Genomic DNA, 25431 nt, shown 5'->3' with positions numbered 1-25431 from the left:
CGCAAGGGTAGCATGAATCACTGACCACGGAATGGAGACAGAATTGGAAGTGTCAACCCAAATAGCATTACTCGGTATATCTTCCCGAGGCAAGGGAGTTAACTGACCATAAAGGTCCAGTTTCCACCCTTGCCGAACTAGGCTGGAATTCTTGGGATTGATTGTAGCGCCACCAGTGGCTGTTACGAGTCACCACGTCAGCCCGTCAATATACCCACAACAGAGGGTTTCCTTACCGTTGTCACCGAACGTTTGGTTATGTGTGGTTGATGACGTGAATTCATAGACCACATTGAAGAATGCTGCCACCTCCATTCTGGTCACTGACTCAGTTATTTGTAGTGTGCATTCCTTTGTATGTGGCTCGTGTGAAGATCCGGGGAAGAATAGGTCTTCAGTAACCCATGCTTGCCGTAAAAAGGCGAGTATGCTTGTCGTAAGAGGCGACTAACGGGATTGGTTGGTCAGGCTCGCTGACTTGGTTGATGCATGTCATCGTATCTCAGTTGCGTAGATCGATGCTCATGATGTCAGTCACTGGATTGTCTGGTGCAGACTCGATTATTTACGCACCACCGTCATATAGCGCGGCGTTAAACAACAAACAAACAAACAAACATATCTAAATTGTCAGATTGAGATTTAAGAATTTACTAACAACAGGTGAGGCGAGGTGAAATTGGGTTTAACGTCGCGTCCAAGATTATTGCACTGATACAGCGACGAGCATGCACGTGTGTGTGTGTGTGTGTGTGTGTGTGTGTGTGTGTGTGTGTGTAGCTCACTGAGATACCATGCCGCAGTGTAACATGAATACCCCTCTCAGAGACAGTATACTGACTCCGAGCCGACCACAGAAATTTTACTTCCGCTCTTGTTCAAAATTTACAATCTCTTAATCAATTTGTTAACCAATTTCTTAATTGGTCATTTTGGCTTTAAATTCAGAAGGCGGGGAAGTGTAATAAATTACCACAGTAAAATTACCTACAGTTTGTTATGAAAACAAGTGAATCTGAACATTATTTATGTGGTGATGATACATTGTCGCCGTTTGAACCTGTTCCCCATGAAATAATCCCTGGTGATGATAGGTCAGCTGTTAGTTTTTGGAGAGAACAATGAAACTTGTAAAACATAATAAAGTGCAAAGGTCATGTTATATTATTTGATTGTATGCATCGTATTGTAGTCTGTTTCGATGCATTTTCCACATGTATATATTTGTGCCAGAAAGTGCTGCCATTTCATACGATTTACTTACTTTAAACTACGGCCACCACATGCAAACGGAGCTATTAATATATATTGTTTTTTTAATACCAGCCTTGTCTTATTTGATGTGGGGGCACGGGTGGCCCAGTCGTCTAAGGCGCCGCGATTCGCCGTGTAGGGTTGCGTCCCTTGGGCACGCCAGAAACCTATGACTGTGGGTTCGAATCCCGGTTCGCCCCGATTATGTTTCTAAGTTTGTCAGCACCAAACCCGTGCTCGTGGGTTTCACCGAAGTGGTAAACGTCTGAGACCTGCATCACTTCGGGCTTTACTCCCACATTAAGCTGTCACGCCGTGTTATAACTGGAATACTGTTAAAAGCGGCGTTAAACCCAACTCACTCACTTATTTGATGTAAATATAATCATGCAGCTTCATGCCTGTTACTTCTGCCATAAAGGAGATCCGTGTAGAATATTAAAGCTACATTTTCTCCTGTTTAATATTCTTTTTGCAGTAAAGTTTAATTCCTTATCCCAGTAACAACATAATTATGCATTTCTGAGTCATCACATCTTGCGCGGACCTTTGATGCCCTGCATCAATGCTTTCTTGTTCGTCTTCAGCAACCCGTGCTTGTCGTAAGAGGGGACTAACGGGATCGGGTGGTCAGGCTTACTGACTTGGTCGATGCATGTCATCGTTTCCCAATTGCGTAGATCGATGCTCATGATGTCAGTCACTGGATTGTATGGTCCAGACTCAATTACCTACAGACCGCCGTCACATTGCTGGAAAATTGCTGAGTGCGACGTTGAACAACAAACAAACAAACAAACAAAGTATTAAGTAATAACTGTCAACTGTCTGAAGTTTAAAGACCAAACCACCACAATGTTGACAAACTCATGTGGTAACCAATGAGTTTATACTAACCAACATCATAAACGCAATCCTGATAGTGAGCAAACTGTACTTCATAAACACAAATCACAGCTTGTTTCGACAATGAGCATGTACATATGAGAAACCATCATTTATTCCACAGAACTGACACATGCAAGATCACAACGTTAATGCACAAGGTGTTATGGTCACCGGAAAGGACACGGTGGTCAACACATGTCAGAAGCGGCAACGTGAGCCGACCGCAGCATGACGTGACATAACTGTTCTTTCACTGATGGTGCGTCCCCTTGCTCCAACTGTGGTATCAGCAGTATGAGTATCACATACTCGATTTTAGAGGTGCTGTTGATAGATATTCCGGTCCTGTCTGACGTCACACGAGGCACACCAAAGCTCCTCACAGCGATAGCCCGTTCGCGGAGCTCTCTAAACTATCGCTGCCACAAGTCAAAACTCCCCACTGTGATAGGGGGGCCACAACCATGCTTAAATTTGAATTCGTAACCGAATGACCGTTATGTTTACAAACGAGTGATGACTTCCGTGATTCCGAATACTCTTACCCCCAGCTTAATTATTTTCTTTTTTTTGTCAGTTCTATTTCATTCCAACTGGAACTCATGTAATTGATATAGTAAGAATGTAACGGGGAAGGGAAGTAATTGTCCGTGAGGAATGGCTTGATGCCTTGCTGGTAGATGGTCATGTTGGTGTGTGTAGTTCTGTGTGTTCATGTGAGAAATGGCTTGATGCCTTGCTGGTAGGTTGTCATGTTGGTGTGTGATAGGTCTGTGTGTGTTCATGTGAGGAATGGCTTGCTGCCTTGCTGGTAGATGGTCATGTTGGTGTGTGTAGTTCTGTGTGTTCATGTGAGAAATGGCTTGATGCCTTGCTGGTAGGTTGTCATGTTGGTGTGTGATAGGTCTGTGTGTGTTCATGTGAGGAATGGCTTGCTGCCTTGCTGGTAGATGGTCATGTTAGTGTGTGATAGTTCAGTGTGTCCATGTGAGGAATGGCTTGATGCCTTGCTGGTAGATGGTCATGTTGGTGTGTGTAGTTCTGTGTGTGTTCATGTGAGGAATGGCTTGATGCCTTGCTGGTAGATGGTCATGTTGGTGTGTGTAGTTCTGTGTGTGTTCATGTGAGGAATGGCTTGCTGCCTTGCTGGTAGATGGTCATGTTAGTGTGTGATAGTTCAGTGTGTCTATGTGAGGAATGACTTGATGTATTCCTGGTAGATGGTCATGTTGGTGTGTGATAGGTCTGTGTGTGTTCATGTGAGGAATGGCTTGCTGCCTTGCTGGTAGATGGTCATGTTGGTGTGTGTAGTTCTGTGTGTTCATGTGAGGAATGGCTTGATGCCTAGCAGGCAGATGGTCATGTTGGTGTGTGATAGTTCTGTGCGTGTTTATGTGAGAAATGGCTTGATGCCTTGCTGGTAGATGGTCATGTTGGTGTGTGATAGTTCAGTGTGTCTATGTGAGGAATGACTTGATGTATTCCTGGTAGATGGTCATGTTGGTGTGTGATAGGTCTGTGTGTGTTCATGTGAGGAATGGCTTGATGCCTAGCAGGCAGATGGTCATGTTGGTGTGTGATAGTTCTGTGTGTGTCTATGTGAGGAATGGCTTGATGCCTTGCTGGTAGATGGTCATGTTGGTGTGTGTAGTTCTGTGTGTGTTCATGTGAGGAATGGCTTGCTGCCTTGCTGGTAGATGGTCATGTTGGTGTGTGTAGTTCTGTGTGTGATCATGTGAGGAATGGCTTGATGCCTTGCTGGTAGATGGTCATGTTGGTGTGTGATAGTTCTGTGTGTGTCTATGTTAGGAATGGCTTGATGCCTAGCAGGCAGATGGTCATGTTGGTGTGTGATAGTTCTGTGTGTGTCTATGTGAGGAATGGCTTGCTGCCTTGCTGGTAGATGGTCATGTTGGTGTGTGCAGTTCTGTGTGTGTTCATGTGAGGAATGGCTTGCTGCCTTGCTGGTAGATGGTCATGTTAGTGTGTGATAGTTCAGTGTGTCTATGTGAGGAATGACTTGATGTATTCCTGGTAGATGGTCATGTTGGTGTGTGATAGGTCTGTGTGTGTTCATGTGAGGAATGGCTTGCTGCCTTGCTGGTAGATGGTCATGTTGGTGTGTGTAGTTCTGTGTGTTCATGTGAGGAATGGCTTGATGCCTAGCAGGCAGATGGTCATGTTGGTGTGTGATAGTTCTGTACGTGTTTATGTGAGAAATGGCTTGATGCCTTGCTGGTAGATGGTCATGTTGGTGTGTGATAGTTCAGTGTGTCTATGTGAGGAATGACTTGATGTATTCCTGGTAGATGGTCATGCTGGTGTGTGATAGGTCTGTGTGTGTTCATGTGAGGAATGGCTTGATGCCTAGCAGGCAGATGGTCATGTTGGTGTGTGAAAGTTCTGTGTGTGTCTATGTGAGGAATGGCTTGATGCCTTGCTGGTAGATGGTCATGTTGGTGTGTGATAGTTCTGTGCGTGTTTATGTGAGGAATGGCTTGATGCCTAGCAGGCAGTTGGTCATGTTGGTGTGTGATAGTTCTGTGTGTGCCTATGTGAGGAATGGCTTGATGCCTTGCTGGTAGATGGTCATGTTGGTGTGTGTAGTTCTGTGTGTGTCTATGTGAGGAATGGCTTGATGCCTAGCAGGTAGATGGTCATGTTGGTGTGTGATAGTTCTGTGCGTGTTTATGTGAAGAATGGCTTGATGCCTAGCAGGCAGATGGTCATGTTGGTGTGTGATAGTTCTGTGTGTGTTTATGTGAGGAATGGCTTGATGCCTAGCAGGCAGATGGTCATGTTGGTGTGTGATAGTTCTGTGCGTATTTATGTGAGGAATGGCTTGATGCCTTGCTGGTAGATGGTCATGTTTTTGTGCCAGTTGGTATGTGTAACGCCTGCGAATGTGAGCATCTTGATTGCCTTCCTGTTGTTGAGGGTACGGAGTCCAAAACTGTCCTCTTTATACCACTGGGAACATGATAAATATATATAATATATAATATATAATAAATAACAATAATACCATTTAAGTAACGATAAAAACAATTATATGACTTGTAGGATGATAAATAGGAGATTCTGAGTAATCTAATGTAAATAGAAACCTGATTTTATTCGCATTTTGACCATCAAAATCAAACATTCATTGTAGACGACACCTTTACCACTTGGATGATGGGGAATACCTACCCTTTGTTCCTCCATGGGTAGAACAGTCTCGGTTGAGTTGTACATCCCGAAGTGTCTGAAGAAAACAGAAATTATCTATCTATCTATCTATCTATCTATCTATCTATCTATCTATCTATCTATCTATCTATCTATCTATCTATCTATCTATCTATCTATCAATCTATCTATCTATCTGTCTATCTACCTATCTATCTATCTCGTCTGTTTAGGTGTCTGGATACTGAAAACAGGATTCATTCAAACGACATTTAAAGGTAAAAAACGTTGTTCCATGTCATGTATTAAACCAACGTGGTAATTATGGCCATATCTATTCCAAGCCCTACCTGGATTGTTGATCGTTATCATGGCTTTTATCTGCTGAAGTCTACCCGGTTTGTTCATGGTAATTATGGCTGTTATGTCCGAACTTCGTAACTGGACTGTTGATTGTAAGTATGGCTTTTATATCCAAAAACCTACCCGGATAGTTCATGGTAATTATGGCTATTGTATTCCCACACCTTCCCTGATTGTTGATGGTAATGTTGGGTGTGATGTCCCATCACCTACCTGGATTGTTCATGGTAATTATGGCTATTGTATTCCCACACCTTCCCTGATTGTTGATGGTAATGTTGGGTGTGATGTCCCATCACCTACCTGGATTGTTCATGGTAATTATGACTGTTATATCCAAAGACCTAAAGTTTTGACTGCAATTATGGCTGTAAATACAGTTGTTTTATTCAAACACCTACCCGGATTTTTACTGTAATTATGGATGCCATGTCTGGAATCATGACTGTTATATCGCAGTGCCTACTTTTTATGTAATTATGACTGTTCTATGTCAAGAAACTACCCGGATAGTTCATGGTAATTATGGCTATTGTATTCCCACACCTTCCCTGATTGTTGATGGTAATGTTGGCTGTTGTCCCATCACCTACCTGGATTGTTCATGGTAATCATGACTGTTATATCGCAAGGCCTACTTTTTATGTAATTATGTCTGATATGTCCTAGCACCTACGCGGATTGTTGATTGTAATTATGGCTGTTTCATCCGAGCACCTACCTGGATTGTTGATTGTGATTATATCTGATATGTCCTAACACCTACGCGGCTTGTTGATTGTGATTAGGCTGTTTTATCCGAACACCGACGCGGATTGTTGATTGTAATTATGGCTGTTTTATCCGAACATCTACCAGGATTGTTGATGTCATTATGGCTGTCTAATTCCAACACCTACCCGGATTGTTCATGGTAAAGTATGGCTGTTATATCCCACAACCTACTCGGTTTGCTCATGGTAATTATGGCTGTGATATTCCAACACCTACCCGGATTGCTCATGGTAATTATGGCTGTTTTTTCCCAACACCTACCCGGATTGCCAAGGTCCGATGACTCCGTCATCTGGCCCACCAATCAGCACTAATTTCTTCAGGCGAGAGAAGTTCTGCTTGTACACTGCAACAATGGGCAAAATAATATGATTAATAGCGAAAGCTGTAGTCAATGTAAAGAAATCATATAATTAGCAGATACATCAAGGGTGTTTTCAATTTTGAGGTTTCGAACGTCCATTCTACCATGATACAATGACAAAACAGAGGCGAACTCTTTGGTGAGGTGACGTGAAATTGGGATACCATGCCGCAATTTAACATGAACGCCCCACTCAGACTCCGAGACGACCAGTTCTAGCTTTAGCCCCTTATTGCCGAGCACCAGACAAGATAAAAACAAGTACCATCTTTTAACACGTTTTGGTATGACGCGGAGGGGTGGTCGGGTAGCCTAGTGGTAAAAGCGTTCGCTCGTCTCGCCGAAGACCTGGGTTTGATTCCCGACATGGGCACAATGTTCGAAGCCCATATCTGGTGTCCCTAGCCGTGATATTGCTGGAATATTGCTCATTGATTTTAGATAGAAAACCTGGCGACCAAAGACAAAATAAATGCAATGCGACACACCTTTAAAGTTGTATTCTACCATGTATACCGCAACATAATGCTTGGGCACCCGTGTCTGTAGAACATTATGACGTCATAAGGGACCTACCATTATATATTCTAAGAGAGTCTGGGGATGGGTGAGGGTTGGCCGAATTTTATCGAAAAGAATAAACTGTCCAAGATAATAAAATGTCTGTTGATAATTAAATAAATTATCTTGAAAAAAATGATTCGGCTACTTTATCAGCTTGTCAGGAAAAGAATATCAAAAGGAAGGTCGCTAACAGAGGCGTTGCAAAGTCACTTCATTTTATCAAGTGAGGACCGTTTGCATATAATTCTTACATGGTGTCTGCACAGTATGATTTGTTTTGGGTTCATATTAAAGCTAGGAAAGTATTAAGGAGAAATGTAGGAATTGTGTAAATGAATCCCTGAATTCGACCATTAAACCTAAACATTCAACCAATGCATTATTTCGAGGGAGTCTTTAAAACGAATGGGAGAGTGGCGATAAACCAAGTGTTATGGGTGTCAAATTAAGATTCGAAACCTCTCATTTGGAACACACTAGGTTTATCGCCTAATTCGATACCGACGGTTGACCAATCATCAAGCAGAATTCTAAAACATCCAGGTGGAATATGAATATAAAGATATAATGGGGGAAATCTCCATGTAGTGGTTTTATCCAACCTTTCAAATGAAATTATACCATCTGGCTAGACAAGCTGAGCAAGTGAGGCTGGTGCCCTGGGGAATTAAAGTCACTTTGACATAGCAAAAACATCGCAACGTCACTAAGGATAAAAAAGAAAGTGTTTCTCGAGCATCAGCGCTTCACTTTTACTCCTGCGCCTGTCATATTTTTTTTTACAAACTTTCTGCATTATTTTGCCTCAAAGTGAGATTGACCAATCAGAGAGCAGAACTACTGACCCCCACATGAGCCCGTATACCGTCAGTAACAATCTTTTCGGCATAATATATTCGTTATGGTGTCTTAAGTTGCCGTATACGGTGTCATATTAGGTTAGCAGAAAAACATTTTCCTGCTAACCTAATATGACACCGTATACGTCAACTAAAGACACCATATTTAATATTACATGTTATCCGTAATGTGGCATGCTTAACAACTGACATTGTATCAAAGAGACGGGTTAAGTGTGTGTCCCGTTGTGTTGGTATTCTGAGTGTGACAACATAATAAAATAAACAGGGTTCCTCCATCGCTCTTGTTTTAAAGAAACAGAAAATTTAAATGTCCTGCATCCCTCCTCACTTTCGAAAAAAAAGCGTCCGAGGATTTTTGTATGCATCCTAATAAGCTCCACATAATATTTTCCCCTGATTCGAACCCTGGTAGTCAGTTTCCGTTATCGCTGTTTGGAAGACATTGAGAAGGACATGAAACTGTATTTAGGCATTTGGATTATCCGGTAACAACCTCCCCGCCATCTTACTTTGACTTTTTCCTTGTTCTGTGTCGTTGTTGATGACAGCGAGGAACTGGGAATACTTGCGATACTCCGTCAAGTGATGGGGATCTGAAACATTGATTGAACTGAGTTAGGCAGGTAATTAATGCAATAAAGATATACAATAGAGCGTATCGCACCTTCCTGATCCCGGGTTCCAACCTTCCTGTTACAAGCGTCCCACCTTCCTGATCCCAGCATCCCACCTTCCTGATCCCAGCATCCCACCTTCCTGATCCCAGCATCCCACCTTCCTGATCCCAGCATACCACCTTCCTGATCACAGCATCCCGCCTTCCTGATACCAGCATACCACCTTCCTGATCCAAGCATCCAACCTGCCTGATCCCAGCATACCACCTTCCTGTTACCAGCATCCCGCCTTCCTGATCCCACCTTCCTAATCCCAGTATCCCGCCTTCCTGATCCCAGCATCCCGCCTTCCTGATCCCAACATCCCACCTTCCTGATCCCAGCATCCCACCTTCCTGATCCCAGCATCCCGCCTTCCTGATCCCAGCATCCCACCTTCCTGATCCCAGCATCCCGCCTTCCTGATCCCAGCATCCCACCTTCATGATCCCAGCACCCCACCTTCCTGATCCCACCTTCCTGATCCGAACATCCCGCCTTCCTAATCCCCCCTTCCTGATCCCAGCATCCCGCCTTCCTGATCCCAGCATCCCACCTTCCTGATCCCAGCATCCCACCTTCCTGATCCCAGCACCCCACTTTCCTGATCCCAGCATCCCGCCTTCCTGATCCCACCTTCCGGATCCGAACACCCCACCTTCCTGATCCCAGCATCCCACCTTCCTGATCCAAGCATCCCACCTTCCTGATCCCAGCATCCCACCTTCCTGATCCCAGCATCCCGCCTTCCTGATCCCAGCATCCAACCTTCCTGATCCCAACATCCCACCTTCTTGATCCCAGTATAGTGTAACTCACTCGACAGTGTAGTGTAACTCACTCGACAGTATAGTGTAACTCACTCGACAGTATAGTGTAACTCACTCGACAGTATAGTGTAACTCACTCGACAGTATAGTGTAACTCACTCGACAGTGTAGTGTAACTCACTCGACAGTATAGTGTAACTCACTGGACAGTATAGTGTAACTCACTCGACAGTATAGTGTAACTCACTCGACAGTGTAGTGTAACTCACTCGACAGTGTGGTGTAACTCACTCGACAGTATAGTGTAACTCACTCGACAGTATAGTGTAACTCACTCGACAGTATAGTGTAACTCACTCGACAGTGTAGTGTAACTCACTCGACAGTATAGTGTAACTCACTCGACAGTATAGTGTAACTCACTCGACAGTATAGTGTAACTCACTCGACAGTATAGTGTTACTTACTCGACAGCATAGTGTTACTCACTCGACAGCACAGTGTAACACACTCGACAGTACAGTGTAACTCACCCATCCAGTAGTTGCCGAATGAAATCTCCTGTCCTTTCTTGGTATACAAAACCCTGCAACAACGCAACAGAGCAGCATCAAGAAGGAGTAGAATCTTATAAAGGCTCAGGACAAATCGGTTGTTGGAATAAGGTGGGAATAAGGTGTCAGTAGAAGAAAGGATGTGAGGACTTTACTTGTTATTTTTCCATTTTGTTAAACTTGCTCAAAATCATTCTAACTTTAATACTCTGCTTTAACAATGAACTTGCTGTCTAATATTTGATTGCTCTATAATACGTTACTTTCGTGTAGTTAAAATAAATGTTTAAAAAACGATGCGGAATAATAAAATAATAATAATAATAATAAAACGTCTCGGTTAAAATATAATTATTTCAAAGACAACCACTGGTATTCCAGTCGTTATGTACCAATTTAAATTGTAACGTCTTTTTAGTAATGGGAGTCGTGGATGCTTATTAAACAGTATGCTCAACGTGAATAACGTTTACTGTATCAAGTACTGTGTCTGCATTTATGTTTTTGTCATGTTATTTGTCTTATTGTTTGTATTTTCATTGGAATTATTTTATGTATCAGTATAATGAGTTATTTTATGAATGTGTTTGCATGTATTTAAAGATAACCGGTCTGTGACCGTCAATGTCTAGAATACAATACACAAAAAGAAAAACCCTTTCTGTAGCTCATTACTCATACTTGACTTTTAAATACATTTTCAGGGGGCACGGGTGGCCCAGTCGTCTAGGGCGCCGCGATTCGCTGTGCAGAGTTGCGTCCCCTGGACACGCCAGAACCAGGCAAACTTTTTTGACAGACTTATCATACAGGATGAAACATGGGTCCATCACTATGATTCTGAGACTAAAGCTCAGTCGATGCAATGGAAGCATTTGGAGTCACCATCCCCAAAGAAGGCACGTGTCGAACCCTCTGCAGGCAAGGTCATGCTCACGGTGTTTTGGGACCAGCACGGAGTAGTGATGATGGATTTCTTGGCAAAGGGTACAACAATTGCAGGAGCTTATTATGCTTCACTGCTGCGGAAATTGCGGGGCGCTATCAAGCTTAAGAGGCGTGGCATGCTGATCAAGGGTGTCCTTCTCCTGCAAGACAATGCTCCAGTAAACAACTCTCATGTTGCCCAGACAGAAGCGCGGTCCTGTGGCTATGAAATCCTTCCACATCCTCCTTGCTCTCCTGACCTTGCACCATCTGACTTCCACCTCTTTCCAACCATGAAGTCATTTTTGAAGGGAAAACGTTTCACAGAATATGAAACACTGATTTCTGAAGTCAAGTCCTGGTTTGAGACGCAAAATGAGGGCTTTTACAAGCGAGGTCTCCATAGTTGCATAAAACGATGGGAGAAGTGTGTAACTCTTGGTTGTTCCTATGTGGAGAAATACCTATGCCAAGTTTCATTCCACTAGGTCCATCGGAAGTGGGTCAGGGGAAATCTTTAATGAACACCCCTCGTATGTTGTCGATAAAGGTACAGGCATTTCATTTGCAGTCTCATATATAAGAATTGCAACCCTAAAAATTGGCAGCATGTCTTTTATAAACACTTTCTCATGTTATATGTTACTAACTTGAAATTGTGTTAAAAAAGTGTTAAAATGTTTAGTCATCATTATCTTGAAGAATTTGATTATCATAAGCTATTTTACTGAGGCTGTTTCGGTTCAGGTGTCACCTCGTTGTTTACCTTTCAGATAACTTTTCATACTATACAATAAAGATTCCGGCTTAGCGTGAGACCGCCTCTGTTTGTTTTGTTGTGGAGATCCCGGATGTTGGAAGGAGGTGTAGAGAGTGGGTTGTAGGAAGGAGGTGTAGAGAGTTGGTTGTAGGAAGGAGGTGTAGAGAGTTGGTTGTAGGAAGGAGGTGTAGAGAGTTGGTTGTAGGAAGGAGGTGTAGAGAGTTGGTTGTAGGAAGGAGGTGTAGAGAGTGGGTTGTAGAAAGGAGGTGTAGACAGTCGGTTGTAGCAAGGAGGTGTAGACAGTCGGTTGTAGGAAGGAGGTGTAGAGAGTTGGTTGTAGGAAGGAGGTGTAGACAGTCGGTTGTAGGAAGGAGGTGTAGAGAGTTGGTTGTAGGAAGGAGGTGTAGACAGTCGGTTGTAGGTAGGAGGTGTAGACAGTCGGTTGTAGCAAGGAGGTGTAGACAGTCGGTTGTAGGTAGGAGGTGTAGACAGTCGGTTGTAGCAAGGAGGTGTAGACAGTCGGTTGTAGGTAGGAGGTGTAGACAGTCGGTTGTAGGAAGGAGGTGTAGACAGTTGGTTGTAGCAAGGAGGTGTAGAGAGTTGGTTGTAGGAAGGAGGTTTAGGGAGTGGGTTGTAGGAAGGAGGTGTAGACAGTTGGTTGTAGGAAGGAGGTTTAGGGAGTTGGTTGTAGGAAGGAGGTGTAGACAGTCGGTTGTAGGTAGGAGGTGTAGACAGTCGGTTGTAGCAAGGAGGTGTAGACAGTCGGTTGTAGCAAGGAGGTGTAGACAGTCGGTTGTAGGAAGGAGGTGTAGACAGTCGGTTGTAGGAAGGAGGTGTAGACAGTCGGTTGTAGGAAGGAAGTTTAGGGAGTGGGTTGTAGGAAGGAGGTGTAGACAGTCGGTTGTAGGAAGGAGGTTTAGGGAGTGGGTTGTAGGAAGAAGGTGTAGAGAGTGGGTTGTAGGAAGGAGGTGTAGACAGTCGGTTGTAGGAAGGAGGTGTAGAGAGTCGGTTGTAGGAAGGAGGTGTAGAGAGTTGGTTGTAGGAAGGAGGTGTAGAAAGTTGGTTGTAGGAAGGAGGTGTAGACAGTTGGTTGTAGGAAGGAGGTGTAGAGAGTTGGTTGTAGGAAGGAGGTGTAGAGAGATGGTTGTAGGAAGGAGGTGTAGACAGTCGGTTGTAGGAAGGAGGTGTAGACAGTTGGTTGTGGGAGGTGTAGAGAGTTGGTTGTAGGAAGGAGGTGTAGAGAGTTGGTTGTAGGAAGGAGGTGTAGAGAGATGGTTGTAGGAAGGAGGTGTAGACAGTTGGTTGTGGGAGGTGTAGAGAGTGGGTTGTAGGAAGGAGGTGTAGAGAGTTGGTTGTAGGAAGGAGGTGTAGAGAGTTGGTTGTAGGAAGGAGGTGTAGAGAGTTGGTTGTAGGAAGGAGGTGTAGACAGTTGGTTGTAGGAAGGAGGTGTAGAGAGTTGGTTGTAGGAAGGAGGTGTAGAGAGTTGGTTGTAGGAAGGAGGTGTAGAGAGATGGTTGTAGGAAGGAGGTGTAGACAGTCGGTTGTAGGAAGGAGGTGTAGACAGTTGGTTGTGGTAGGTGTAGAGAGTGGGTTGTAGGAAGGAGGTGTAGAGAGTTGGTTGTAGGAAGGAGGTGTAGAGAGTTGGTTGTAGGAAGGAGGTGTAGAAAGTTGGTTGTAGGAAGGAGGTGTAGAGAGTGGGTTGTAGGAAGGAGGTGTAGACAGTTGGTTGTAGGAAGGAGGTGTAGAGAGTTGGTTGTAGGAAGGAGGTGTAGACAGTTGGTTGTAGGAAGGAGGTGTAGAGAGTTGGTTGTAGGAAGGAGGTGTAGACAGTTGGTTGTAGGAAGGAGGTGTAGAGAGTTGGTTGTAGGAAGGAGGTGTAGACAGTTGGTTGTAGGAAGGAGGTGTAGACAGTTGGTTGTAGGAAGGAGGTGTAGTGAGTTGGTTGTAGGAAGGAGGTGTAGAGAGTTGGTTGTAGGAAGGAGGTGTAGAGAGTCGGTTGTAGGAAGGAGGTGTAGAGAGTTGGTTGTAGGAAGGAGGTGTAGAGAGTTGGTTGTAGGAAGGAGGTGTAGAGAGTTGGTTGTAGGAAGGAGGTGTAGAGAGTTGGTTGTAGGAAGGAGGTGTAGAGAGTTGGTTGTAGGAAGGAGGTGTAGACAGTCGGTTGTAGGAAGGAGGTGTGGAGAGTTGGTTGTAGGGAGGAGGTGTAGAGAGTTGGTTGTAGGAAGGAGGTGTAGACAGTTGGTTGTAGGAAGGAGGTGTAGAGAGTTGGTTGTAGGAAGGAGGTGTAGAGAGTTGGTTGTAGGAAGGAGGTGTAGACAGTTGGTTGCAGGAAGGAGGTGTAGACAGTTGGTTGTAGGAAGGAGGTGTAGAGAGTGGGTTGTAGGAAGGAGGTGTAGACAGTTGGTTGTAGGAAGGAGGTGTAGAGAGTTGGTTGTAGGAAGGAGGTGTAGAGAGTTGGTTGTAGGAAGGAGGTGTAGAGAGTTGGTTGTAGGAAGGAGGTGTAGACAGTCGGTTGTAGGAAGGAGGTGTAGCGTTGTAGGTTTTGAGAGTCGGTTATGTTAATATCATCGAAATATTTATATTGCAAAAAAGGTCGAGACATGGCAAATCACAGATCAACTCAGATATATCTGTTTGAGTCTACTCACTTGTAAAGGTTTTTTGCGAGATAATTCTCGTACCACTTCTTGATGTCATCCGAGTCTACAACAGTGAACCAATGAAACTATAGGGCTAATCATAGGGCTGACAATGCGGTAAATAAAGAGATGCAACAAGCCCGAATCACTGACTGAAGGTAAGCTCTCACAGACTAATGATAGGGAATACTCACACATTATGTAGGGGAATACTCACACATTATGTTGGGGAATACTCAAACATTAAGTTGGGGAATACTCACACATTATGTAGGGGAATACTCACACATTATGTAGGAGAATACTCACACATTATGTTGGGGAATACTCACAAATTATGTTGGGGAATACTCACACATTATGTTGGGGAATACTCACACATTATGTCGGGGAATACTCACACATTATGTTGGGGAATACTCACACATTATGTTGGGGAATACTCACACATTATGTCGGGGAATACTCACACATTATGTTGGGGAATACTCACAAATTATGTTGGGGAATACTCAATCATTAAGTTGGGGAATACTCACACATTATGTAGGGGAATACTCACACATTATGTTGGGGAATACTCACACATTATGTAGGGGAATACTCACACATTATGTTGGGGAATACTCACACATTATGTTGGGAAATACTCACACATTATGTCGGAGAATATTCACACATTATGTCGGGGAATACTCACACATTATGTCGGGGAATACTCACACATTATGTCGGGGAATACTCACACATTATGTCGGCGAATACTCACAGTTTGTTTCGGGGATTACTCAGATTGCGTAGGGTGGATACTCACATCCATACTGGCCGGCCATAGGGCAGCTGAGGGCAATGAACGTGTCAACGTTGTGACGGAGCACAGACAGGAGACCTCGACATATCAGTCCCCCTGAAAGTCGACAAGGAATACATCAGGTTTTATTGGCAACTTCATTGTCACAAGAACGTGGACAAACCTCTCTCTCTGAGGGAAATATATCACCCCTCATTCTGAAAGCAGTGTGTCACCATCTCTTGTGGGGATACAGGAACAGGCTTAAAAATCAATTGTTTGTTTGTTGTTTTACTCCTCACTCAGCAATATTCCATCTATATGACGGTGGTCTGTAAATAATCGAGTCTGAACTCGACAATCCAGTGACATTATGAGCATCGATCCACGCAATTGGGATACGATGACATGCATCAAACCAAGTCAGCGAGCCTGACAACCCGATCCCGTTAGTCGCCTTTTACGGCAAGCATGGGTTGCTGAAGACATATTATACCCCGGATCTTCACGGGTCACAGGGGAAGAAAGCGGGCCACATTACCCTGCTTGAGTGCATTCCATCTAACCCCGAAGGCGTGGATTAGGTTTCAAGTCACTGTTTTGTTCTGGTCCAGAATAAAAGTACTCGTCGTCATGATATTCCTGCAATATGTCAGACTGGCAATAAATAATATTAACAGACACAGTGAGATGCGTGTATTACCATCCACCTATCTCACACAAAGTATTTATGTTTCAGACTGAAACTGAGAGGAGGCTGCCATCTCTAACAAGGTTATCTGTATCCGGGGTAGAATAGGTCTTTAGCAACCCATGCTTGCCATAACAGGCGACTATGCTTGTCGTAAGAGGTGTCTAACGGGGTCGGGTGGTCAGGCTCGCTGTCTTGGTTGTCATCGTATCACACTTGCGTAGATCGATGCTCATGGTGTCAATGACTGGATTGTCTGGTCCAGACTCGATTATTTACAGATCGCCGTCATAAAGCTGGAGTATTGCCTGAGTGCGGCGTTAAACAACAAACAAACAAACCCACCCCTGTAAGCATATCCAATCACTCACCCTGGGAGAAGCAGACAAGATGGATGCCTGCAGGGTTGTCCGCCATGACCGCAGCAACCTGGGACTGGATGGTGTTCACCTGCACCCAAAGCGGTTTTACACTGCGCACCTCACTGTAGGAACTGATGAGAGTCACGTTCGTGCCCGGGTGATCCTGCGTGGGAGAATAAGTTACCGTCTATAGTCACCGTATAGAGGGTGATCCTGCGTGGGAGAATTAATGACCGTCTATAATCACCGTATAGAGGGTGACCCATGCACACGTGGGAGAAATAATCAACGTATACAGTATGGGAAACACTATGGAACAGCCCGGAACTCTGTTTATTTGGTTTGATTTGGTTTGATGTTTAACGCCGCACTCAGCAATAATCCAGCTATATGACGACGGTCTGTAAATGATAGAGTCTGGACCAGACAATCCAGTGATTAATATCATGAGCATCGATCCACGCGACTGGGATCGATGACATGCATCAACCAAGTCAGCGAGTCTGACCACCCGATCCCGTTAGTCGCCTCTTACGACAAGCACAGTCGCCTTTTGCGACAAGCATGGGTTACTGAAGACCTATTCTACCCAGGATCTTCACGGGCATAGCTCTGTGTAGTGACAAGTCAATATCAATATCGTTTATAGGGAGCAGCAGCACTGCTGTGTAAGTAGGTTCTTTACAAAGCTAATAAAGTGCGAATGTATTTATTAACCAGAGAACCCTAGGCATTCCGCGAGTATGAAATGATATTCCCCAGCTTTAAGAATATACCCTCTGAACTTCTATGTTTTTTGATTGGATGAAAGCCACAATTCTCTTAACATGAAAATTCCATGACGAGAATTGAACCTACAACCTCATATATCGTATGTCCTTTTGTAACCAACCGTTTTCCCACTGAGCAAACGGGGATGAAATGGTCTTCTATCTTACATGTCATGACCTCAGTTGTGTACATGCTGCACGTGGTCTTTCTCTCGCACGCTTTCATCGAATTCTTTTTATACCGCGACGCACAGTATTGCTTCACCATAATATCGCGATGTCTTCTTATTCTTTCTGGTATTTCTTGCATTTAGACGGTGTAAAAGTTGGATGAAACCCTCCTCCTCCACCTTGACTTAGAATGTAAGCCCGGGGCGTCGGGGTCGACCCTACCTAATTTCCCGATGACCCGGGCTCACATTCTCAGTCAAGACTGAGGAGGTTTTTATCCTTTACAGAGATACGGTTTGACAGAGGGGTGTTGAATGAGAAGGACACAGAGAGGCATGAGATGACGTATCAGATGATTTTATACCTCTTCTATATCAATGTGTATTCAAACAGGTGCATGCGAGTGTACACCTTGTGATCTACCCTTGATTACTGATCATATTACACATACACGCGCACGCATGAGGAGGAGATTATTAGGTGCGGTGAAATGGGGTTTAACGTCGCATCCAAGATTATTGCACTTATTTAGCGACGTGCATGCACGTATATGTATGTGCGGCTGCTTGTACTAGTCCGGACTGATGCCGATTTATAGTGCTAGCTCACTGAGATACCATGCCGCAGTTTAACATGAATATCCCACTCAGACACAGTATACTGAGCCGACCAGTCCTTGTTTTAGCCCCTTAATGCCGAGCGCCAGACAGGGTAACAACAAGTACCATCTCTTAACGTCTTTTGGTATGACGCGGTCGGGGATCGAATATCCGATATATCTCCTTTTCCCCCCGTCACGAGATGAGAGAAATATGATATTTCACGAGACACATGGAACATCCTATTTATTATATACTTTTTGTGTACTTTGCCAGAAAATTAAATTATATCATTACATTACAACCCCTTGTATTTGCGACTAAAAAGTAGTTTCGTGTCTGCAAAATCTTAAAAAATATAACAAAAGTAACAAAAAGTATTTAGGGTCACGAAAATTCTATATCATACATTTAGATAATGATTATAATACAGAATCAACTTAAACAAAAAATAGTCTTGAAAACGAGGAAACCGCTGTTGGAAGCGAAAGAATACACGTTGGTGAAGTAACAAAAATGGCGCTTTGCGAAAGAAATAGTCTCGATTGACGAGTTAAATGAGAAATTTACAGTTTTTAAGGAAACATATCCGAGAGAATAACAAACGGCAGGAAGTGATATTAACTCCATAAACTACCATCTATCATTATTTTTTTCCTTGTCAATGTGTACCTAACGTAATATTTCTCCCCACTTAACACGCAAGGACGTTTCACGACCCCTTGTAATTGCGACGTAAAATGTAGTTCCGTGTTACGTTACCATGACGTCACTGATTAGCTGTGCTTTTTACACTTTCCACTTTAACGCCGCTTTTAACAGTATTCAAAGTGATGTAGTGATGTAGGTCGCATACGTGTACCACTTTGGTGAAACCCACGAGAATGGGTATTGTGCTGATAAACCTAGAAACATAATCAGGGAAAATCGGGATTGGAACCAACGGCTATAGGTGCCTGCTGTGCTCAAGGGACGCAACTCTGCACAGCGAAATGCAGCGCCTTAGACGTCTTGGCCACCCGTGCCGGTAACTAATATAATAGGTCTTTGGCACAGCAGGAATTTCGTTAGCTATAATTATGTCGAGGGGTGAAGCATACATGCTCAACAAGTATAACCACTGTTGGATAATTATTAATAGCATGAGTAAGGATGTAACAAAATCACGTGAGAATCCCACGTTTGTGTGCGTGTCCAGAAAGGATATATGCGAAGTTTATAAATTTCTGACACTCGTGATTCTCTGGGAAACAGATGTATCATCCTCTTCCATCACATGACAAGCATGAGACAATATGTTTTCATCTTTAATTATCGAAAGCAAGGTTGAATCATACTAATGATGTATAAAAATCGCGTTTTCTATTTTCAAGAAAGGTGAGTGAGTGTGTTGGGTTTAACGTGGCTTCCACCAGTATTCCACTTATATCACCGTGTGTCAGCTTGATGTGGGAAGAAACTCCTAATTGAATCAGGTCTCAGATATTTACTGCTTTGTTGAAACCCAAAAGCAAGGGTACATGACAAACCTAGAAACATAATCGGAGCTTATCGGGATTCGAACCCGCTAGGTTTCTGGTGTGTCCATGGGACGCAATTTTGCACAGCGAGTTGAAGAAACCTATGATTGTGGGTTCGAATCCCGGTGCGCCCCGATTATGTTTCTAGGTTTGTCAGCACCATACTCGTGCTCGTGGGTTTCACCGAAGTGGTAAATGTCTGAGACTGTATCACTTCGGGCTTTCTTCCCACATTAAGCTGACACGCCATGATATAACTGGAAAACTGTTAAAAGCGGCGTTAAACCCAACTCACTCACTCACAGCGAGTTGCGACGCCTCACACGAATGGGCCACCTGTGTCCCTCTGACTTGCCAAGGGTCATAATCATGTCTTAGATTCGAGCCCGCGACCAGCATATCCTGGTACGGTTCAGGGATGCTGACTGAAGATGAAGCTTCACATAGAGAATGTCACCTGAGTGTCAACTTATATCAAATATATCAACACAAGTAGATACAAGTTTATCCCCGAGGCTTATCGATGAGTTTTAGACATTTATCGATAAGAGTTGATATATTTCATATCTCAGACACGAGGTTAAGATTCTATTTATCATCCAAAATCATTCGTCCATCTCTTTCAGTTTGTTAACAGTATTAAGCAGTACCTTTGGTGTAAAATATACAGCTACCCAGTTTCAGTGTCAAAAGTGTAAGGGATGGCATGAGAGTGTTGTCATGGTAACCGATGATAGCACAAAGGCTTGGAAAGTTTTGTGATGGAACATAATTGTGGTGATATCTCGAAGGAGATACTACTTGCGCTCAGACATGGTTTGGGTGTTAAATAATATGATACGCAAATGGTTCCTTTTATAATACACTATTGGGAGTTGTATCAGTAAGTGACATGGGCTCTACCCCAGTTTCTCCCGACCGCCTCCGTGGTCTAGTGGTAGAGCGTCCGCCCGGAAAGCAGAAGGTCGGGGTTCGATCCCCGCCCGCGTCATACCAAAGAAAACGTTAAAAGATGGTACTTGTTGTTACCCTTCCTGGCGCTCGACAAGGACTGGTCGTCTCACAGTCAGTATACTGTTTTTGAGTGGGGTATTCATGTTAAACTGCGGCATGGTATCTCAGTGAGCTAGCACTATAAAGACACGCCAGAAACCTATGATTGTGGGTTCGAATCCCGGTTCGCCCCGATTATGTTTCTAGGTTTGTCAGCACCATACCCGTGCTCGTGGGTTTCACTGAAGTGGTAAACGTCTGAGACCTGCATCACTTCGGGCTTTCCTCCCACATTAAGCTGACACGCCGTGATATAACTGGAATAATGTTACAAGCGGCGTTAAACCCAACTCACTCACTCACTCACTATTCTACCGTCCTGCCTCTGGGCTTCAACTCACATGAATGAAACCTTAACGAAACACAAACACTGTTCAAAGCGAGGTATACTACACACACATAAAACAGGGTATGTTAACAGAATCATTACTGCTTATATTGACACTTTAAAGTCCTCAAAGAACCTTAACCTTGACCCGAAACAACAGTACACAGCACCAGGAAGATATCAAGGAAACTACTATTGATACCGACATGCTCTCGTAACCCTATTGACAAGAAAACCATTTGTTAACATTCAATGGGATCGCGTTACGGGATATATATGTCCTGTTCAGTTTCGATGTGACATGTCTATTTATTTGATCTTTATATTATTTGTTATCACGGTGATAAAGTTTCCCGCTATCTGTTTACCCTTGTGTTTACACACAATGAGAACGCTGAACTGTAACAACAACTAAATCAATAACTTCATGCGTTTACAAAGGCATTTTCTGATATAAAATGTTTGCTGTTTGAAAGGAATAGGAATAGTATCAAGATAATTACCTATTGATCATAATAAACTGTGTAAATTCCCCTATTAACAAAAGTGATACTACACAGGAATAGAAACGATAACACCGTTGTTAAGGAAAAGACGACTGCTATCAAGTTACAGTGGTCTCCAGATTTCTGATAACACGCGGGCATTTTTTGTGATAATTCTATGCATTTTAGCTATAATACTTGGGGGGGGGGGGGGGGGGGGGGGGGGGCAGTCGTCTAAGGCGCCGCGATTCGCTGTGCAGAGTTGCGTCCCTTGGGCACGCCAGAAACCTATGATTGTGGGTTCGAATCCCGGTTCGCCCCGATTATGTTTCTAGGTTTGTCAGCACCATACCCGTGCTCGTGGGTTTCACCGGAGTGGTAAACGTCTGAGACCTGCATCACTTCGGGCTTTCCTCCCACATTAAGCTGACACACTGCGATATAACTGGAATACTGTTAAAAGCGGCGTTAAACCCAACTCACTCACTCACTCACTATTATACTTGTTTAAACGTTCACATTCAGTGCATTATACATTGCATTTGTAACGTTTGTGTTTACATTAAAGTGTTGTATCGGAAACTTATACTGGTCCTGTTGGTTATACCGGTTGTATAGGTGTTAAGTTTACATTTTGACATGACATGTGCGATGAGGATACCAAATAGTGTTTTGATTATTCATCTGATTACAAACACCCTTACAAGTCCCATGACAATATTTTTAATATTTTCACCATTAACACAGGATTGTTAAAAAGAGTTTGAAACAATATGTCGAATGACTTCTGAAGAAAAGGGGTTATCGCCAAAGCTGAGGTTTTTCGATAAACTGAGCTGTTTGAATATTGAACATGAAATGTTTATTTCGACGTAGCTAGAGGCGTGTAAACGATTTTCTTCGTTGTAGATAGAGATAAGTAGAACAAGGTACATGAAAAGGATATTGATATGCTCAGTGGATTTGGAAAAGAGAATTTAGGTTTTGGTGCCCGACGAAGCTCGACGAAATAGGTTATATTTTAGCTGAATAATATCGACTGCTTTAAGTAAAGGGGACATCTTGAGAACTTGTGGATTCCGGAAGAAGAATTAAACAGTCCGAAGGAGTGAGTTGATTTACTTCCTGAATCAAAAGATTTGCGTGACTTCTACCAAAAAACACACGCAATGTCATGGTTATTTATGCAATGTCTCTGCAGTTTTGCATATATAGTTACCTCAGTTTAACTTGTTCTGAATGCCAAGTGAATTCCTGGCTTAATATCAACTGCAATAACAGAAGCGTGATGTCACCTTATTGGTTTAATTATACCGAGAGCATGGGTGACGAGGGCTCAATTGTCAGATGCGGAAGAAACTGGCTGAAAATATACCCCTTAAAATTTAATTATTTCAAGCACAATACATATATAAGAGTGTTTGTGTAATATAATATACAAAATATGCTCCTGAGTGAGTGAGTGAGTGGGTGAGTACGCCGCTTTTAGCAATATTCCAGCAATATCACGGCGGGGGACACCAAAAATGGGCTTCACACATTGCACCCATGTTGGGAATCAAACCCGGGTCTTCGGCGTGACGGGGGAATGTTTTAACCACAAAGCTTCCAGACCGCCCCATGTGTCCCTGAAATGTCATGGGGTCTAGATACTCACCCACACCCCTTTCTTTCTTTTTAAAAAACCCAAAAGAATCGTAGTACGTTGTAGGCAGCATACCTTTCTAGTTTCGCAAATGCTGTCGTATTCCAGATACGAAGATAGATTCTCGTGATGTCAATCACAAGATTGTCTGGTCCAGGCTCGATTATTAACAGACTGCCGACATAAAGCTGGGTGTGTACATGTCATATTGCTGAGAGCAGCAAGCAAAAACAAACAAACAAAATTTATAGGGATAACTCACAGTCTGCAGCTGTTTGACGAGCAGCGTGAATTCCTCAGTCCCAGCCAGCACACCATGCATGAAGACCACGTGTTTGTATGCCGTTGTCGTCCCCGTCAACGTTGTGCTCAATAGCCACAACAACACAACTCCACAGCAGGCCATGGTCGTGTGTGAGGCTTTAGAGAAGTGTTCCGAAAAACCAAACCAACAGTTAGAAGTCTATAAATAAGGACACGTGTTTTACTCGGCAATCCTACGCGGCTTCCGAGCAGGTTCCCTTTAGAGGCGACTCTGCTTGCATGGCTTTATATATAGACAACTGCAAGTTACTTCCTTGACAACATCGTCATGTAAATATTTCCGTGTGTTTAATATATGTGCCTTTGTGTGCATATTAAACAAAGCGATCTGAACACAATAGTCGTGGTGGTACGAATCATGTGAAACGGAAACCAGGCGTATTAGGCTAAAAAAATAATAGTCTTGGTTCACAGGCACCACCCGCATCATCATCAAGTCTGCCGTACGTTTTGTTTTTATTTCCATTTTCAAAAAAAATACAAAAATCCTTATACTTAAACACAATGCACAAAATAAATTGAAAATTGAAATAAAAACGAAACGTGAAATGAATTTTATGGTGATGTGGGCAGTGCCTGAGAACCAAGGCTATAATTTTTTTAGCCTTAAATTCTCAATCTTTTTATAACTAGGCCTCTTTTTTCTATCGACGGGTATGTGAGTGCGTGAGAGGGGTAACTCGCGACTCAACAGTGGGGAGTGGGTGGGTTGGGTTTAACGGTGCTTTAAGTATTGTTAAACAGTATTCCAGTCATAACACGGCGTGTCAGCTTAATGTGGGAGGAAAGCCCGAAGTGATGCAGGTCTCAGACGTTCACTGCTTCGGGGAAACCCACGAGCACGGTATGGTGCCGACAAACCTTGAAACCTAATCGGCCTTATCAGGATCCTAACCAATTTATCATAGGTTTCTGGTGTGCCCAAGGGACGCAACTCTGCACAATGAACTGCGGCACCTGAAGGCGATTGGGCCACCCGTACCCCGCAGTGGGAAAAAGCGAGCGAGTGAAACGCTGCTTTGATAAACTTTATTGTATTACTTTATCATATGCTGGAAGAAATAAATTCCTCTGCATCATCGACTATCAGTGAAATAAACGGAAACAATGAACGATTTTGCAACAGAACACTATATTGATGTCGATGCAACATGAACACATCATGACGGTGTCAACACATGACACCCTGTAAACGTCATGTGGCGCGGTGTGGGGTCAGTAATTATAACTGTTGTCAGTTCACAGGTCAGTATCGGGCATGGCCAGCATTAGCCCTGACACAAGCTTGATCAGGGTGCCTCGTTGACGAAGCGAGATGGTTGAGGAAGGCCTGTGAGATGTCATTCTATAGATCTAGACCCAGGTCCGTCGCATCTGGATCAACACCGTCGCACTGGTTGGTTTGGAAGTCGGCGTTAACGATGTTCGATGGGGAAACAGCAGGCCAAGTATATCTGTCCAATTGCCACTGATGACCACAAGAGGGATCCTGTGCAGGTCCAGATCGTTGAGAAACACGCGTCAGCGTAACGTTCAATCCGACGTCGATAAACACGCTGACGGCCATCACTGCTGTCAAGATGATACCTGGACACACCTGTGAAGATAACTAACCACGGGTCTGTTACCTGAACCTCAGATGTCGTGACCATGCCAGGCCTGGAGTTCGATCAACTGGCAGGCAAACTCGACGTAAGGCCTCCAGTTGGACACCATGGTCGGTTGTGCTCTTGTAATCGATTCCTCTCAACTACTGTCGTAGATTCATGTACGATTCTGAAAGATTCACGGCATGTTTTTTTCAATGTGATTATTAATGGTGCACATTAATTTATCCACTAGTATATAATAGGCAGTGTTGCCAATGCGATTAACCAATACGGTAAACTTGGTATGATTCTGGGGGGCACGGGGGGGCACGGGGGGCACGGGGGGGCCAGTCATCTAAGGCGACGCGATTCACTGTGCAGAGTTGCGTCCCTTGGGCACGCCAGAAACCTATGATTGTGGGTTCGAATCCCGGTTCGCCCCGATTATGTTTCTAGGTTTGTCAGCACCATACCCGTGCTCTTGGGTTTCACCGAAGTGGTAAACGACCTGCATCACTTGGCGCTTTCCTCCCACATTAAGCTCACAGGCCTTGATATGA

The 25431-nt window shown here is 43.7% G+C and overlaps 1 protein-coding gene across 1 annotated transcript; it reads right to left on the bottom strand.

Annotated features, from left to right (window-relative positions):
* Positions 1-2236: 2236 nt before the first annotated feature.
* Positions 2237-23505, bottom strand: LOC124144805 (lysosomal thioesterase PPT2-like). Its single transcript, XM_046514376.2, has 9 exons — positions 23221-23505; positions 16397-16550; positions 15359-15451; positions 14554-14608; positions 10201-10253; positions 8751-8834; positions 6712-6796; positions 5335-5389; positions 2237-5112 (listed from the first exon to the last, which is right to left on the bottom strand). The coding sequence occupies exons 1-9, from the start codon at positions 23362-23364 to the stop codon at positions 4969-4971; spliced, it is 867 nt and encodes a 288-aa protein (XP_046370332.1). The 5' UTR covers positions 23365-23505; the 3' UTR covers positions 2237-4968.
* Between the last annotated feature and the right edge of the window lie 1926 nt (positions 23506-25431).

The sequence above is a fragment of the Haliotis rufescens genome, unplaced genomic scaffold, assembly GCF_023055435.1.
Source record: "Haliotis rufescens isolate VD_foot unplaced genomic scaffold, xgHalRufe1.0.p SCAF_8, whole genome shotgun sequence".
In the NCBI taxonomy this organism is placed as follows: Eukaryota; Metazoa; Mollusca; class Gastropoda; order Lepetellida; family Haliotidae; genus Haliotis; species Haliotis rufescens.
Note: the sequence above shows the minus strand (reverse complement) of the source record. Positions and strands in the feature narration are given on the sequence as shown.